The sequence below is a fragment of the Myotis davidii genome, unplaced genomic scaffold (genome assembly GCF_000327345.1).
Source record: "Myotis davidii unplaced genomic scaffold, ASM32734v1 scaffold622, whole genome shotgun sequence".
NCBI lineage: Eukaryota > Metazoa > Chordata > Mammalia > Chiroptera > Vespertilionidae > Myotis > Myotis davidii.
Window position 1 is genome coordinate 342,285 of NW_006293532.1, and position 17,661 is coordinate 359,945.

Consider the following 17,661-nt stretch of genomic DNA (forward strand, 5'->3'; position numbering starts at 1 on the left):
GCATTCTCACGTAAAATGGGAATCATACTACTTAACAGGAGAGGAAGACAGTCAAATACTGCAAGCAAATAAATAGATGGTGAGCGCACAGCTGTCCAGTGGAGATATGTACTGTGAAGAACAACGTGGCAGGGCAAGGAATGGACAGGGACAGAGAGGGGCGGGGGGCAGTAGGTTCTGTGTCTTGCAGGCCACATGTGCCAGCCATAATGGGTGCATTCACTGTCCCAATATTATTATTTTAAAAAGCACTTTTGGACACGATGAATCAGGATGGTGACAATTCTCTTGCAGATGTGTCTTGCAGGCCACATGTGCCAGCCACAATGGGTGCATGAAATGTCCAAATATTATTATTTTAAAAAGCACTTTTGGACACAATGAATCAGGATGGTGACAATTCTCTTGCAGATGGGAGGTGAGAGCTGGAAAGAGGTGGGAGGCAGAGGCTCCGCGAGCCAGGACACCTGGCAGCCCTTCTGCGGTCACCATTCCAAGCTGTCAGCTAAGGAGTTTATAACTAAGTCACAGGCCTGACATACTAATTAACTGGGTCCCTTTGGGACGGAGCTGTGGGGTTCATCAGTTCAGCAGACATGACCTCGGTAGCTCATCACCTTCCCTGGCAGGGCGGAGGGTCAGCAGCTGGAGGGCCTCAGACCTTTAAATACAGGGGGAAGCAGAGGCATGGGGGGTGGAGGCGTGGAGGGACAGTGGTTTCTACCCAGGAGGACCAGCAGGGCAGGGAAGTTCTTGTCCAAGCCTTGCTTCTACTTCTGGGTAATTTGGAGCCCTCGGCGCAGTGATCTTTGCTCTGGACACAAGGTGTGGGCCCATGGTTCCTCTGAAAAGACAATTTTATGTGTGTTGAAGGGGCAGCTGGGACAAGGCAATGCTCGCTCTGAGGGGTGTGCTCACACACAATAACTAAAAGAACAAGGGCCGTGTTCTTTTTCTTGGCGATCCCTGCCCTCCTGTGGAGCCCATGGCATCAGCTCTGTCTCTTGTCTCACTCCAGCGCACCGGCTAGGGAAGGAGTGGTTATGGGACCTCCCCGTGAGGCTGTTTCCTTCTTGGCTGCCCACTTCAGCCCCATCTTCAAGGGCAAGAGCCATTGTCCTGAGCCCAGGGCTGCATGCCTCTCTGGCCTTGGGACTTCCTACCTAGAGGCCTATTTGGTTGGCGCCCCCAGGATTCTCTCCTGGGGTGGGGGAAGGCCAAACCTAGGAAAGAGCCTCGAGTCCCAGACATCAGTGTTGGAAGGCCCTAGGGATCCCCTAAATCAGTGGTTCTCAACCTTCTGGCCCTTTAAATACAGTTCCTCATGTTGTGACCCAACCATAAAGTTATTTTCGTTGCTACTTCATAACTGTAATGTTGCTACTGTTATGAATCGTAATGTAAATATCTGATATGCAGGATGGTCTTAGGCGACCCCTGTGAAAGGGTCGTTCGACCGCCAAATGGGTCGAGACCCACAGGTTGAGAACTGCTGCCCTAAATGTTATCAGAATGTGGGCTCCCTGATGGCAGGGTCTTTGTGTTGGTCCTTATTATAACTCCCAATGCCAGAGCAGGGTCTAACACACAGTACATGCTAACACATGAGTATGTGTTGAATGATTCAATGACTCTTCCAACCTCCACTCAATTTACAGAGGAGAACACTGAGCTCAGAAAGTGAGATCCCAGAGCTAGGGCTGGAACCACAGATTCCGTGGCCCCTCTCCTTGATCCTCAGAAATGCAATTCCCCCCAGGCTGCCAGCATTAAGTGAGATGTGACATAAAACTCTGTAGCCTGCATTTAGCACATAGTAGATGCTACATTAATGTCCCTCCCCCACCCCTCCCCGGCATCATTTTTAAGTTTCTCTTGGAGGCAAGGTCATATACCAATGATTTTCTACCACCTCACACTTCTTTCCCACCCTAACTTTAATTTATTATTCCTTTAGCTATGTCTTAGGATGGACACAAAGGAATTAAGTTTAAAGATGACCAACATCCTTGTTTGAAGAGGTTAATCCTTTCAAGTGTAGCCATGGGGAGGATTTCCATGGAGGGAGTGCTCTGGGCTCTCAGGATCCAAGGGGAGACTTCTGTGTGGACCCCACCCCTGAGTCTGCTGTCTCCCTGTCCCCACAGTGGCAGATGAAATGCTGCAAGTGCGACTCCAGGCTGCCTCACAATTACAACAGTCACCGAGTGGAGAATGTGGCTTCGTCTTCAGGCCCCGTGCGCTGGTGGCAGTCACAGAAAGGTAAAGGCCACCGCCTCTAGGAAACCGAGCTTGAGAAGGGTCCCACAGGTGGGGTGGCCAAAGGGTGCCTGGGAACTCTGGGTTTCGCGGGCATTTGTTAGGGCTCTGGGACATGGTGGTTGACAAGCAGACTACTTCCTCCAGGCATGAGGTCTTGCAGATGTTACAGGTATTTTCCCCCATTTACCCGCAATGGGCTTGTTGGAGGAACTGAGGTTTGGGAACGGGTCTGTGTTGAATAGACAAGTTGAAACCCCTTTAACGTCTCAGGAGCAACCAGTCATAGTGGGCAGGGAGTTTGGCCAAAAGCATACAGGATGCTGAAGAGATAATATAAGTAGAAACGTGCTGGTGCCATTCCTCGCCGAGAGGGAAATCGGAGAATCAGGGTCAGCGAGTTTCTCACTGCCTAGAGCTGGGGCGGTCCAGAGCCTTCTTCAGCTGCGAAGGTGGAGATTCCCTGGCCTGAAGTTCCTCCTTTTGTCCTTGCAGACGTGAACCCTGTCTCTCTGCAGCTGGACCTGGACAGGAGATTCCAGCTCCAAGACATCATGATGGATTTTAAGGTGCGCTTCCCGGGGTGGCACGGGGTAGGAGAGGGGACCCTGGGTGATGCGAGCTGACTCACGGCGAGCTGGGCTGATGGCACCATGTGCTGGGTAGGCCTCCCTCCCCTAGGCTGGACGACACTTGCCCTGAGCCTATGTCCTGGTGACAGCAGAGGCCCCATTCCAGGGAGAACTCCAGGCTCCCCGTCTCTGCCATGCAGGGGTTATCAATCCACTTCCTCAATGCCCCCCCACCCTCCCTTAGCACATCTAACTGATTCCAAGAATCAAGTCAAAGATTTGAAATATGAAGAAGCAGAAAAACCCAAACAGAAAAACAAAAACCCCCACCCTCCCTTAGCACATCTAACTGATTCAGCGCTGCCGAGTACCAAGTCCACTGGGCCCGTCACTGATACAGTTGTGCCCTCTTGATTACTCTGCTCTCACAAGTTTGCTGATGAGGTTGAGTTAACAAACAGCCAGGAGCTGGCTCATCCATCCACAGGAAGGTGCGCTCTCGGAGCTGCCCTTCTGGTGAGCTGACTGCTCACCAGCACGGTGGCCTCTCAGAGCCCTCTTGGCTTCTGCTGTCGGACTAGCCTTCTGAGATACTCCTTTCGGAGGGAACATTTGTGTTCCTTTGTGATGGGTCATTTTTTGTTTGTTTCAGAGAAGGTTTGCTTTTATATTTCTACAGAAATGGTGAAATATTTAAGGATCAAGATTGGTTATTAAGATTAGATGGCCAGGAAGGGGGATACCAATTTCTGGAGTTAAAATGAGCTGAGAATAAAAAGCAATGGAACCGAATTTCTTGTGTGACTGAGGAAATGAAGAGCCTCACCCCAAGAAAAGGCCAAAAGTGTCTTGAGAAATGCCAGTGTCGTTGAGTAAATGCCCAGTCTCCAAGGGTACCTTCCTTGGGGTGGATATGGTTGTTTCGTTGTTTTATTATCACTCACCCGTTCATATATATGTCCGTTCTTGCTACAGACACATAGGACACTGATTATGTTGGGTTTGGTGCCAGCTGTCAGGGATAAAAGATGAATAAAGCTAAGTCATGATCCTCACGTTGGCTTAGTACATGCAGGGAAAGCAGCGAACCAGTGGCGAGAGAGTGTGCTGTGATATTGCTAAGTAGTGGCTCTGGGAAGCATGGGAGGGGACATCTAGCTTGCTGTGTCTTGTAGGGGAGGTGTTAGAATGCAACCATGGGAAGATAAACCTTCCTAGACCACTAATAGCCAGGGGAGGGGCAAAGTTCCTTCTAGGCAAAAGGAATAGTAAAGAGCAAAGACCAGGAGACAAGAAGCTAGAAGGTATATCATTGGGGAGGGGGCAAGGGAGTGGACATGGGGTCCGGAGGGGAAAGTGTGTGTTGGCGGTGAGAGATGGGGACATGGAAGGCAGAAAACTGGTGAGAGATGAGTTTGCAGATATAAATGGAGAGGCGGAAAGCAGACTAAAGACTCACCCATTCATTCAACAAATGTGTTCTAAGCACCTACTATGCGCTGGATGTTGGAAGTACAACTGTGGATAAGACAGACAAAGGGGTGTGTGGTGTACGGGAGTGGTACTCAATCAATCGGGATATTTGGCAATTTCTGGAGGCATTTCAGGTTGTCATACTGTGGGTATTGACACGTAGTGAGTAGAGGCCCGGGTAGAGGTCCGTAGAGGCCAGGGACGCTGCTAAGCATCCTGTAGTGACCAGGACAGCAGCCACCAGCACATCTCTAGGAGCCTGTTTCTGTGACTGTGTCCCCAAGGTCCTCCCCTTCCTCCAGGCACTCAGGCCTCACCCTGTCTGTGTCTCCACAGGGGCCCATGCCCGCCGGGATGCTGATCGAGCGCTCCTCGGACTTCGGGAAGACCTGGCATGTGTACCAGTACCTGGCTGCCGACTGCAGGTCTGCCTTCCCCCGCGTCCGCCAGGGCCAGCCTCAGAGCTGGCAGGACCCTCGGTGCCAGTCTCTGCCCCAGAGGCCTCATGCGCACCTAGACGGGGGCAGGGTAAGTAGACGGGACCCTGGACATATAGCCTGAACGGGTCTCTGACATGGCATCGCTCACACCTTCACCCAGACTCTTGAGAAGAGATGAGAGCCCCCTCGGGCAGTGCGCCTCAATGTCTTTCCTGAGCTCTCCATCCTCAAAATATTCGTTGCTTGTCTTCTTCGTGCCCAGGAAGGGTATTTCAGAAACATGTTGAGCGTACTGTGACCCAGCCCTGCCCTCTGCCATGGCCCCCTACCCCATGGCTCACCGGCCTGTCCCCACAGTGGAGAGGACACAATTGATTGCTCCACTGTGAAGATTTTGAGATGGCTGCTGAGTCAAGTGAGCAAAGACACACATTTCATCTGATCTCTGCTTTCACCTCAGTAGGGTATAACACAAGAATTAACTTTCCCATTGAATCCATTCATGGAGCCCCATCATTGCCTTGGAGGGAATCCTGGTCTAAGCCACAGTCCCCCAAGCCTAAACCCTGGGCTGGAAATTAGAACCTGCCCCTGGAAACAATCCAGTGCCTCTCCTCCGAATCCTCCCACCCCGGTCAAATCCCCTCATTCCTTCCATCACTGCTTCCCCCGCCGCCAGCGGGAGGCTGTTTGTTCTTTTTCTGGCCCAGGCTCAGGTGAGCCCTCTGAGACGCTCTGACCTGCTGATGTGCACGGGGTGCTTGGGTGGCCCCGTCCCTTCGCTGTAACAGCTGCTCCCTGGTTATCATCACATCCAGATCCTCAATGACCACAGTCTCCAGACCCCAGATCAAAACACAGGGCTTTTTCCTGATTTGTGGAGGGTTGATGTGAAAACTCTCCTTGGGATATGAGATGAAGTCACATCCAATGAATGACTTCTATTAAAAAGACAAAGCGTAGTTAAAATTGGGGTGTAGAGAGTGATAGTCACCACATCCATGCACCCCTGGGCTCCAGATCCTCTCGTTCATCCTGAGTTTTGGAAAATTAGTATCCCCTAAACCCGTGCATGCGCAGTCCATCTCTTACTGTAATTTCTGGTCCCAGGAAATCAGGAGATTCTTGGAATCGCTACATTTTCAATGGAGAGGAAAGACTGTTCACACACACACACACACACACACACACACACGCTCATTTAGGGCCCAGCGATCATCTCGCTCTCCGAGGGCAGTTGGCAGGCCTCACGTTCATGGTGGTCTTGGGTCCCAGGTTAAAGGACCTCAGCGTAGCATGAGGAAGGTGGGACATTGAGTGGAAAGGAGACTTCTGAGCCCGGGGACACATTCTACCTCCTCCTCAGTGCCTCTCTCTTTCCTCTCTTAGGTCCAACTTAACGTTATGGATTTAGCCTCTGGGATTCCAGCAACTCAAAGTCAAAAAATTCAAGGTCAGTGTGGCTGCCCCTCAAGCCTGTGGGACTGTGGGCGGAGAACAAAACAGGGGTGGGACCCAGGTCACAGAGCATCCCTGCTCTTTCCTGTTTCTCATAACACGGCTGGATTGAATGCTTGCCCTGCTTACCCTGTGGGGTTACTGTGGTAGCCCAGAGCTGCAAAAGGCCTGGATGTGTGTGTGTTTGTCTTTTCTGCCTCGGAGGGTTGAGGATGGGGAGGATGACCCTTGGGATAACCTTATAAAGGTAGGGAAGGGGGTGGGTAAAACCAGAATTTCCTTCTTTTCTCACCTTGCCCATGGAGACACTCATGGCCTCTAACTTCCTTTCCTTATTGTCTTTTCCCATCCTCCCTCCCTGTGTTTGCCCCTCTCAGAGCTGGGAGGGATCACAAACCTGAGAGTCAACTTCACCAAGCTGGCCCCTGTGCCCCAGAGGGGCCACTATCCCCCCAGCGCCTACTACGCGGTGTCCCAGCTGCGCCTGCGAGGGAGCTGCTTCTGCCACGGTCACGCTGACCGCTGCGCTCCCGAGCCCGGAGCCACCACCGGCCCCTCCACCACCGTGCAGGTGACAGTCCGGGGTGGGAAGGACGAGGGGCAGGGGCAAGACCAGAACAATTAGGGACATCTATGAGCCTCCCGTAAAGCAGGGTGGGCACTCCATTTAAGTCGTGAATATTTCACATTTTAGCAATGGTGAGAAAAGTGTAAGTGATTATCATTTCAAAGACTAGGATTTCGTAGCCCTGCCTGAGATCTGCAGTTTGGTGTTTTCAGTTACACGTAAGCACGTGTGTGGGCGTGGGGGAGTTTAAGGCGGTGCTTCTCAGCCCTATCCACACACCATCAGTTCCTGGAAATATTGCCAGGCCCTTGTCTTCTAAAGCTTTGAGATGTCCTAATATCCTGTCAGGGCTGAGCAGTCCTGGCCTGGAAACTCTGAAGTCCCATCTAGTGGTGAGCGATGGGTAGGGTGAGAGAGAGAACATCTAACACGGATGCCACGTGTGCCCCAGACCAGCCGAGTCGAATGCATCAGGGATGCGGTTGGAGGCTCCAACGTATCCAACCATCCAGGGGCTATTGCTGTGAAACCAAACAGAGAACCACCAGTGGAGGAGAACCCTGAGCCAGGAAGGAGGGAGCTGTCATTTCGCTGTGCAGGGCTTCCATTCTACTCACATAGGCGGCCTGCTATTTGCCCTGTCCACAGGTGGGCACCAGGCAATCCTGTGACATGGCCCGAGAGGGAAATACAGGCAAAATGAACATCGGTCAGCGTTATTCTTTCTGCTTCTGGGCCAGCTCTTGCCCTGGCTGCAGGGGAGGCCGGAGGGAGGCCAGAAGGCCCATTGACTAAGGACCAGAGCATGGGATTGCCAACATGGGGAATACGGCGTGCTGTGGGCTGGAGCTCAGGGAGAGGGCTCGCCTAGCCCCAGTGGTTTGCAAATCTGGCTGTACAAGGAAATCGCCACTCTAAAAAGTACTGGTGCTTGGCCTTTGTCCCTGAGATTCTGATTGAATTGGGCCTGTTGTTGGTATTTTTTAAAAAACCTCCCCATATAATTCTGGAGCACATTCAGGGCTGAAATCCACAGAACTGGAGGGGCCAGGGAGGCCTGCGAAGGAGGTCCATTGGAGCTAGCAGGGTTTCGTGGGTGCACGGGGAGAGAAAGGTATTCCAGGCAGAAAGGAGAACATCAGTAAAAGCCAAACGGTGAGGGAATAAGGGCTTGTGGAGGGTGCCACTCCGGAGCTCAGCTCGGCTATGCTGTCAGGAGGGAGTGATGAGAATAAAATAAACATACAGGTCCTTGAATGCCAGGCTGGGGGTGTTGGGCTGAATTTGGAAGACAATTAGCACATAATAGCTATTCTATTTTTATACCTTAATGAGTCTAGTAACGATTCATCATGCGGTCCATTAGCCAAACAACCTCAGTCATAGATTGTTGCAACAGAAAGCTCGACAGGGCCCACAAACTTCTCGAATCACAGTTTACCAGTGAGGGTGTCTGGGTAACTTCCGGGTGCTGCTTTGGACTGGGCATCACGGGGGTGTCCAGGTGCAAGGAATGGGTTTGCAGAAGCCCAGCTAGGGGAGCAGACACACACACACATGCACACACAGGCACCCCGGAGGAGCTGAGGTCTGAGCATGCACGCTGAGTGGTGGACCTAGGAGAAGGTCAGAGGGGAAGGGCAGGTCCATCCTGGGCCATTCCTTTGAGAATCCTTCCTGATGACTGACGGCACCTCCCCTAGGTCCATGATGCCTGTGTCTGCCAGCACAACACTGCCGGCTCCAACTGTGAGCGCTGCGCGCCCTTCTACAACAACCGGCCCTGGAGACCTGCGGATGATCAGGACCCCCACGAATGCCAAAGTATGACTGAGTGGGGTGCTGGCCCCTCTGGGCCTCAGGGACCTTTCCTGGGACACAGAGAGGATGGATTCTTTATTATTTAACTTTAGTCTTAATTGCGCCCCTGCAATTGAAGGTCTCCTTGCTCTGCTCTGTGGGGATGGAGAAAGTATTTGGGTTGCAACCTCCATGTGCTTCCCCCTCCTTGGCTGAGGAGAGATCCTTGCTCTCTGGCCTCTTCACTTGCCCTCTCCTGTGTAGGATGTGACTGGGTTTCTGCTTCAGCTGATCCCCTAGATCAGTTGTTCTCAACCTGTGGGTCGCAACCCCTTTGGCAGTCGAACAACCCTTTCACAGGGGTTGCCTAAGACCATCCTGCGTATCAGATATTTACATGACGATTCATAACAGTAGCAACATGACAGTTATGAAGTAGCAACGAAAATAATTTTATGGTTGGGTCACAACATGAGGAACTGTATTTAAAGGGCCAGAAGGTTGAGAACCACTGCCCTAGACTCTAGGGCAGCCGTGGGCAAACTATGGCCCGCGGGCTGGATCCGGCCCGTTTGAAATGAATAAAACTAAAAAAAAAAGAGACCGTACCCTTTTATGTAATGATGTTTACTTTGAATTCATATTAGTTCACATAAACACTCCATCCATGCTTTTGTTCCGGCCCTCCGGTCCAGTTTAAGAACCCATTGTGGCCCTCGAGTCAAAAAGTTTGCCCACCCCTGCTCTAGGGCCTAGAGTCAGGGCCTTTCCCTGCATAACTGAGGGGACGGAATAGGGATCCCCAGTCCAGGAAGAGGCAGTGACTCAGCAGGAGACCCACGGTGGCAATGGGGGAGGGTTGGGATGGACTATTTGAGGAACTCTCTCTTTGGCCCAACACAGACATGATTCTTGCGTGAGTCCCCACGTTGGGAGTCAGGAGGCCTGAGTTGTCCCTCTAGTCTGCTTTGTGACTGACCGTATAACCTTAAATAAATTACACAAATTTCCCTGGGCCTCAGCGTCCTTGTTTCCCAGACCTGAGCATGTTGTCGAGTTGTGAGAGATGCCAGTGAGGCAGCAGGGGATGTGCTCTGCAGATGGCGAAGGCGCTGGCCCACCATCAGCCCTGGGAACTCCTTTTTCAGGGTGTGACTGCAACGGCCACTCAGAGACGTGTCACTTCGACCCAGCTGTGTTCACCTCCAGCCAGGGGGCGCAGGGAGGGGTGTGTGACAACTGCCGGGACCACACCGAGGGCAAGAACTGCGAGCGGTGCCAGCTCCATTACTTCCGGAACCGGCGCCCCGGTGCCCCCATTGAGGAGGCCTGCATCCGTGAGTAGGGGCTTCCCCGGGAACCGTCTGTCCACGATGCCCCATCTGTGCCGGATACAACAGAGCCCATGTCCCTGGGACACACAAACCCACAAGGAAGACTTGGTTGTGTATCAGGATTGTGGGGCATTGTTTTAACTTAGCTGTGCGCTTGCTTCTAAGCAAGTGACCTGGACCACTAGTCAACTGGTCAATCAATCATATGTAATCCTTATTTGGGGCCCAGGAGAGAAAAAAGTAAATATCCGATACGGTCCCTGCTGTCGAGAAGCCTATATACGGTTTGGTAATAGAAACCATACACACAGGAAAAGGAAGGGCACAGCCCTTTGTCTTTATACAGGTCACTGCCTTTACAGGCTATAAGGTGGTTTGCTCCATATTTTTCCATTTCCCCCAAACATTGAGAATTCCTTCACGGCAGGGATTATATCTTGTATCCTCGGGACCTCGCACAATGACAAGCAAATAACTGAGGCTCAAAGAATTTTTAGTGAATAAAGAAATGAGTGGCATGTAATGGAATGAATGCCCAGGGTGACTTGACTCGGCCACGGGTCCAGGGGTTCATACGAGAGAGAGCAGGCTGGACGGAAGACCTCCGACTCAGGCGGGGTGGGGAGTCTGTGTTCTGAAAGGCACGCAAGAGGTCTCGGTGTGGTGGAGGGTCACTTCCTGTTGATATTATTTATTTATGGAGAGAGAAAAACTTGAGTTTGACTTCTGTTTCCAGCACTTTCTTGCTGTGTGACCTGAGTACATTGTTTACCATCAGTGAGTCTCAGTTTCCTCCATCTGCACAGTAGGGATGATCATCTCCACCTTTTATGGTTGTCATGAGGATGACCTAGGGCAGCATGCCAGAGTGCCTGGCTCAGTGCTTGGTGCATAGTAGGTGTTCAGTAAATAATGTGACAGAATGTGTATAGTGCATAACACCTGCCCAGCCCTGGTCCCTGTGACATTACTCATTTATTCCTCAAAAGAAGCCTCTGAGGAAACAGGCACAGAGGGTTTAAATAACTCTACTAAGGTTTTCACCAGGAAGCCTGGCTCCTACAATGGGCTCATCACTCTCTGCTCTTCCTTATTCCTCCTGTGGTGGCCGCTTTTGTCTCTCAGCCTGCGAGTGTGACCCGGACGGGGCAGTGCCGGGGGCTCCCTGCGACCCAGTGACCGGGCAGTGCGTGTGCAAGGAGCATGTGCAGGGGGAGCGCTGCGACCTGTGCAAGCCGGGCTTTACAGGACTCACCTACACCAACCCGCAGGGCTGCCACCGTGAGTAGGGGGCCCCCGCCTGGCATGGCCTGGGGCAGGCTACATGGAGCCACCAGATCCATGACTTAACCTGCTTGCTGTGCTATGCCTTCCAGCAGGTGGCAGCACAGGCCCAGTTTGGAAGGTGGGACTGAGTCAACCAGTGGGAGACAGGGCGGGCAGCCCAGTGGGCAGCTGCTGGGACTGGTGGGAACCCCGGTGGCCTTCTGAGTCAGCCAGGTTATCTGGGGGGATCGGCCCTGCCTGCTTCTTCTCCAGGCGGGGCCCCTCCTGCTGCATGTTCTCTGGGGGTGAGCTTTTGGTGGGCTGACCCCCGAGCTCAGCAGCCTTCCCTCCTGCAGGCTGTGACTGCAGCATCCTGGGGTCCCGACGGGACATGCCATGTGAAGAGGAGAGTGGGCGCTGCCTGTGCCTGCCCCATGTGGTGGGCCCCAAATGTGACCAGTGCGCTCCCTACCACTGGAAGCTGGCCAGTGGCCGGGGCTGCGAGCCGTGTGCCTGCGACCCAAACAACTCCCTCAGCCCCCAGTGCAACCCGGTATGTGGTGGGGGTGACCCCGTGGGCCCCTGGACAGGAGAGGGGGCCTGCCCACCAGCATATCCATATCCCCTCCCACTGCCCCTCTGGGTCTTTCCAGAGTCAGGCTGGGCTGCTCTGTCACCAGCGCCTTTGAGAGGCCACCCACTCTTAGTGAGCTTTGGCTCACTAAGTTTCCATCCCCAGAGTCCTCACTGACGTCAGTGCCCAGGCTGTCCAGGTGTGTGACTGCCCTAACTCTCACCATTGAGCAGTGAGCTCCCTCTGTGGCTGGGAGCATTGGCATTGCCCATGCGCCACCCCTTCTGCGGGGCCATCCTGGGCTGAGACTGAAGAGCTTGTCTCTGAGTGGAAGCCCTTGTGTGGGGCCACACCAGGGGGTCCTCTGAGGCTGGGGTTCCAGGGAGGCTCCCTCATGGTCTCCCCCCTCCCCACAGTTCACAGGGCAGTGCCCCTGTCGGGAAGGATTTGGTGGCCTGATGTGCAACGCTGCAGCCATCCGCCAGTGTCCCGACCAGACGTACGGCGACGCAGCGGCCGGCGGATGCCGAGGTTCGTGCCCGCGGAGCAGGGGGACGTGGAGGCTGTGGCGGGATGAGCACGTGGGTGGGCCCGTGGTGGGGCACGTGGTCTGGGATCTGGGAGGATGCCATGTGCTTCATGTGGTGTGGGCCCTGGGGGCCCCAGGAGAGCTCAGGCTCCCCACGGCTCCAGCAGCCGGCTTGGCTTCCCAGCCCTGGGCCGGGGACATGGGGTCCTCCCCGCGTCCCCATGACAGGAGGGTGCTTTGCTCCCCACCTCCCCGAGCAAGCATTTCTCAGCGCCATCTCCAGGGCTGCAGCCAGGAGGGGCGATGCTTGGTCCCTCTTCATAGATGGAGACAGTGAGTCCTGAGGGAAAGGACTACTTTGCTCAGAAAGTCCATTTGACAAGTGGTGGGCCACGCTCACTCAGCCCCTCTGCAGGCCTCAGTCTTTTCCTTTGGGGAAGGGGCACTCGGTACCTAACCTTTCGGGGCCTCAGTGGCCTCATCTGTAAAAATGAGAGCAGGAGGGTGGCCAGCTGTCGTGGAGCGGCTGTGAAGGTTAAGTGAGTTCCTGTGTGTGGTGACTTTGAACAGTGCCTGGGACGTAGTAGGCGCTAAGACAGTGCTGGCTTTGGTTGCTGGCGTCACCATGTTTTTATTCTGGTCTCTTATTCTGAGTCAGAAAGACCTCCTCTTCAGAGTCTCCCTACTAGACCCCTCTGTCTCCCTGACCCCGGCCTCCTTCCTCCTCCCCAGCCTGTGACTGTGACTTCCGGGGGACGGAGGGCCCAGGCTGTGACAAGGCCTCGGGCCGCTGCCTCTGCCGCCCTGGCTTGACCGGGCCCCGCTGTGACCAGTGCCAGCGAGGCTACTGTGACCGCTACCCGCTGTGTGTGGCCTGCCATCCCTGCTTCCAGACCTATGACGCCGACCTCCAGGAGCAGGCCCGGCGCCTCCGCGGCCTCCGCAATGCCACCGCCAGCCTGTGGCCCGGGTCCGGCCTGGAGGACCCGCGCCTGGCCTCCCGGATCCTGGATGCAAAGACCAAGATAGAGCAGATCCAGGCGATTCTTGGCAGCGCCCCGGCCACCGAGCGGGAGGTGGCCGAGGTGGCCAATGCCATCTCCTCTCTCAGGTAATCCTCTCCCTGCCAAGCCCTGAGAAGAATTAGGCCACAGGGCCTCACACCAGAGCGCCCCAGTCTTTCATCACGTGGGTAGAGCCCTTTGCCGTTTACAAAGCATTTCCACAGACTCTCTCTTTTAACTGTCACAACGGTCCGTGTGGTTGGTGTGATGAGTGTCATCACGTCCATTTTTCAGGTGAGGAAACAAGCCCAGATAGATGAGATGACAGAGCCCTGTGGCCACGGGGGGACCTCTGAGCCCAGGCCCGAGCCCAAGCCGGGTTCTTTCCAGTGCCGGGCCTGTCTTAGCTCTGGATTAGTCACCCGGCAGGCGGAGGGCATCCGAGAGGCAGGGCATCTAAGAATAACTTGTCTTTTTCTTTGGAATGGGAGCGGTCCCACCCACACCCCTCCTACCAGCAGAGGCGCCTTCTTAGTGAGATTTAGCTCTGGAAGCTTCTATAATTAGTTTCCATTCCCAGAGCCCTCACGGATGTCAGGGCCCAGAGCTGTCCAGGTGTGTGACTGACCTAACTCACAACTGAGCAGCGAGTCCCTCGGCGTTTGGTAGGCACGGACAGGCAGTCCGTGGATGGGCGGCCCAGGCCTGAGCACAGCCTGCAGGTGGAGCACGCGAGGCTTGGAGAGAGGCCTATCTCTGAAAGCTCTATGGTTGGGTCTGGGCAGGTGACCCCCTGAAGGTGCAGAAAGGCAGCGGGCAGCAGCTGTGGGAGCTCAGTGGGCAAGTGTGGCTACCGAGGAGAGCCCCAGTTACACAGGTGGTGGCTGAGGTCAACCTGTAGGGACCCCAGGAGGAGGGTCGGGGTGCCCTTTAAGAGAGCCAGCTGTGGGCAGGTGCAGGGGAGTTGGGAATGTTAGGGTCACAGTGAAGGTGCAGGGGAGTTGGGAATGTCAGGGTCACAGTGAAGGTGCAGGGGAGTCGGGATGTCGGTGGCACGGTAGTCACGGAAGGAGAGGTTTTCTGGACCTGCCTGCAGAGGGAGGGAGGGAGGTTAGGCTGCCCTCTCAGCCTTTGCTCAGCTCAATCCTCAGCCTGTGGCATCTCTGTCCCATTACCTTCGCTGAAGGCCTCTCTGTCCTTCCTGACTTGGTAGCAGTTTCTCGAAAGGGAGGGCTGTTTCTGGGGAGTCAACCCCTCCTGTATGTCAGTGCACACTTCTCTCGCATCTCAGGCGGACCCTGCAGGACCTGCAGCCCGCTCTGCCCCTGGAGGAGGAGACCTTGTCCCTCCCCGGAGACCTGGAGGCTCTGGACAGAAGCTTCAATCACCTCCTCGTTCTGTACCAGAATAAGAGGGAGCAGTTTGAAAAGATCAGCGGTGCCGACCCTTCAGGTGAGGAGGGGGAGCTTAGCCCCGTACACGACCACACCACACCTCGCCTCCTGATCCTCCGTCTCCAGACCTCCGGGTCCAGGGTGACTCAGTTTCCCTCTCCTCTTCCCACAGGAGCCTTCCGGATGCTGACCGAAGCCTACCAGCGGTCATCCCAGGCCACCCAGCAGGTCTCCGACAGCTCCCACCGGCTGCTCCAAGTCAGGGACAGCCGGAGAGAGGCCGAGAAGCTGGAGCAGCAGGTGGGAGGTGGCGGAGGAGCCGGGGGTCCCCAGCTCGCAGCCCTGAAGCTGGAGATGGCTTCCTTGCCTGATCTGACGCCCACCATCAACAAGGTGAGGCATGGCATGGAGCACCACTTCCCGGATGCCCAGTCCCAGCTTGTCACAAACCCCAGCTTGTCACACACCAACTACTTGTATGCATTTCCTGTTAGGGCATTGTGAATCTACCCCATTCCCCCACCCATCCTGACCCCTGGCCCCTCACGGTGTGCTCAACGGTTGCCAAGGAAACAGATTTCTGGTGCCCAGTTGCCATGGAGATGTCTGGCTCTTTGTGTGGGATGGGAGTGGTTGTTGAGGATCCCTGGGTACCTCTGATGGCCCCTCTCTCCACAGCTCTGCGGGGGCTCCAGGCAGACACCTTGCACCCCAGGAGCGTGCCCTGGTGAGCTCTGTCCCCGAGACAACGGCACAGCCTGCGGCTCCCACTGCAGAGGCACCCTCCCCAAGGCTGGTGGGGCCTTCCAGACAGCGGGGCAGGTGGCCGCGCAGCTACAGGGCTTCAACGCCCAGCTCCAGCAGACCAGACAGATGGTAGGTGCGACCAAGGTGAGGTGGGCACCTGAAGGAGGAGGCAGAGAGGACACAGTTCCCTGGAGAGGTCAATTCCCATTTTACAGACCAGAGATGTCCCCTGACTTGCCCCGGGCCCCACAGCAAGTTAGAAGTAGACTTTGGTGCCAATGTTTTGGGCTTTTTTAAAAAAAATCTGACTCCACATCACTTTTCTCTGGGACCAAACTGAGTTAGTTACAAATGTTTCCCAGGCAGATCTTGGGCAGCGGGTGTCCTCAGACCCTGGGGTCTGCGGGGAGGCCCTCCTGGGGTTCTGGTGATCGCTGACCTGTAGCGCGTGTCTGCAGATCAGGGCAGCCGAGGAGGCCGCCTCGCAGGTGCAGTCAGACGCTCAGCGCCTGGAGACCCAGGTGAGCACCAGCCGCTCCCAGATGGAGGAAGACGTCAGGCGCACGCGGCTCCTCATCCAGCAGGTCCGGGACTTCCTCTCAGGTGAGCCTGGCCTTTGCCCACCTCTGGGCTGATGTTTCCACTCCTGCTGTCCTGGCAGGTCAGCCAGCCACCTCCTTCCCTTGCCTCCAGGCCACCTGGGCCAGGCTCTGTCACTCCCCTAGCTGGCTGCTCCCACCTCCCTCCTGCTCCCTCAGGTCCGTCCTCAACAAAAACAGCCAAAAACAACTTTAAAAAAATGTGTGCGTGGGATGCCACCCATGCCTAAAATCCTCCCCGGGCTTCCCCTTGTTCTTGCAGTAAACTCCCAGCTCCTTATCGCGGCCTCTGCTCACCTCCGGGGTAGGCGGCCCTGTGTCTTCCTGCTTTGCTCACTGATGACCTTGAACGGGCCAGGCTCCTGCCTGTCTGGAGACTTTTGCTTGGTCTTTCTCTGCTTGGCGCGCTCTCTCCAAGGCTGCGCATTCTTGCCCTCCAGGTCTCAGCTTAAATATCATCTCCCGTGCGGGGGGAGGGGGAGGGCTTCCATGACTGTCCTACCTGGTCCACCCCTCCTTCCCACTCCCCTTTGGCGTCTGACCTTCATCACGCTGCTCCGAGCTTGTGTTCTAGAATCCATTCTTCGGGGAGTGAATTGTTTGTCTCCCCTAAACTCCAAAAGGCAGGGATGTCTGTCTGTCTTGTTCTCTGTGTCACTGGCACCTAGGATAAGGCCAGACACCCAACGCTGGTTGAATGAATAAATGAACCAGAGCCCCTCTCACGCCCCCTGGGGTGCCTCAGGAATATGAGTTGATGTTAGATTTCTGGTCTCCGCCAGAGAATTTGCTTGGCTGGGAGCCTCGTTAAAAGGAGCTGAGGGCTCGGTGTGACGACAGTGGTTCTTCTTGTTACTATTGAACTGCCTTTGCTCCAAACAGGCAGAAGCCCCTCCTGAGAGTTGATAGCCGGTCAGAGAGGGACAGAAAGGATCCCTTGAGGTCCCCTGGCTTCTCTGGGGTCATGTTGGAGCCACCCTCCCAGGGAGCCCCGGTGGGGAGAGAATTACTGGGGATGCAGGGAGATGGTGCCCGACAGACATGGACAGAGGGGCAGGGCAAAGTTTGGGGCCCAAACTCAGACCAAGTCTGTCCTCAAGGTGCAAGGCTCCCGTGCACAGCAGGGAGTTGCGGGCTGGGGGGCCACTTTTGTCCTCGCAGTTATACTTGTGTCCCAGGTCAAGTCCTATTACAGAGCCAGGGGCAGAGAGAAGGAGGGACCCAGGACAGTTCTCAGTCTCCATGGCAGGGTCTGGTCTCCCGAGTCCTGGTGCTGGCACTCAGGGTCACAGCATGGGGGCGGAGACCTTGGGGAAGCGGGGGTGTTGCCTTTCCTGGCTCTTCAAATGGAACTGACAAAACAATAGTTCAGGTTTACTGAGTTCTTACTAAGTGCCCCGCATTGTCCTAAGTCAGTGGTTCTCAACCTTGGCTGCACATTAGAATCACCTGGGAATCTTTTTAAAATCCTGATTTCTGGGCCTCATCCTCTGGAAATTCTGTTTCTTCTTTTTTTTTTTTTTTTTAAAAATATATACATTATTGGTTTTTTACAGAGAGGGAGAAGGATAGAGAGTTAGCAACATCGATGAGAGAGAAACATCGATCAGCTGCCTCCTGCACAACCCCCACTGAGGATATGTC

General features: G+C 54.8%; 1 protein-coding gene across 3 annotated transcripts in view; it reads left to right on the forward strand.

Moving 5' to 3' along the window:
* LAMB3 (laminin subunit beta 3) overlaps positions 1-17,661 on the forward strand; it is a 66,855-nt gene that overhangs the window by 41,403 nt on the left and 7,791 nt on the right. For all 3 annotated transcript variants that reach the window (XM_006767177.2, XM_015566162.1, XM_006767176.2), the window contains exons 4-18: positions 2,148-2,262; positions 2,755-2,828; positions 4,641-4,832; positions 6,134-6,197; positions 6,580-6,773; positions 8,474-8,594; positions 9,719-9,907; positions 11,030-11,185; positions 11,527-11,723; positions 12,161-12,275; positions 13,006-13,384; positions 14,569-14,729; positions 14,844-15,064; positions 15,350-15,547; positions 15,877-16,021. In XM_006767177.2, coding sequence (XP_006767240.1) covers positions 2,148-2,262; positions 2,755-2,828; positions 4,641-4,832; positions 6,134-6,197; positions 6,580-6,773; positions 8,474-8,594; positions 9,719-9,907; positions 11,030-11,185; positions 11,527-11,723; positions 12,161-12,275; positions 13,006-13,384; positions 14,569-14,729; positions 14,844-15,064; positions 15,350-15,547; positions 15,877-16,021 — 2,521 coding nt within the window. The remainder of the gene's footprint in view (positions 1-2,147; positions 2,263-2,754; positions 2,829-4,640; positions 4,833-6,133; positions 6,198-6,579; positions 6,774-8,473; positions 8,595-9,718; positions 9,908-11,029; positions 11,186-11,526; positions 11,724-12,160; positions 12,276-13,005; positions 13,385-14,568; positions 14,730-14,843; positions 15,065-15,349; positions 15,548-15,876; positions 16,022-17,661) is intronic.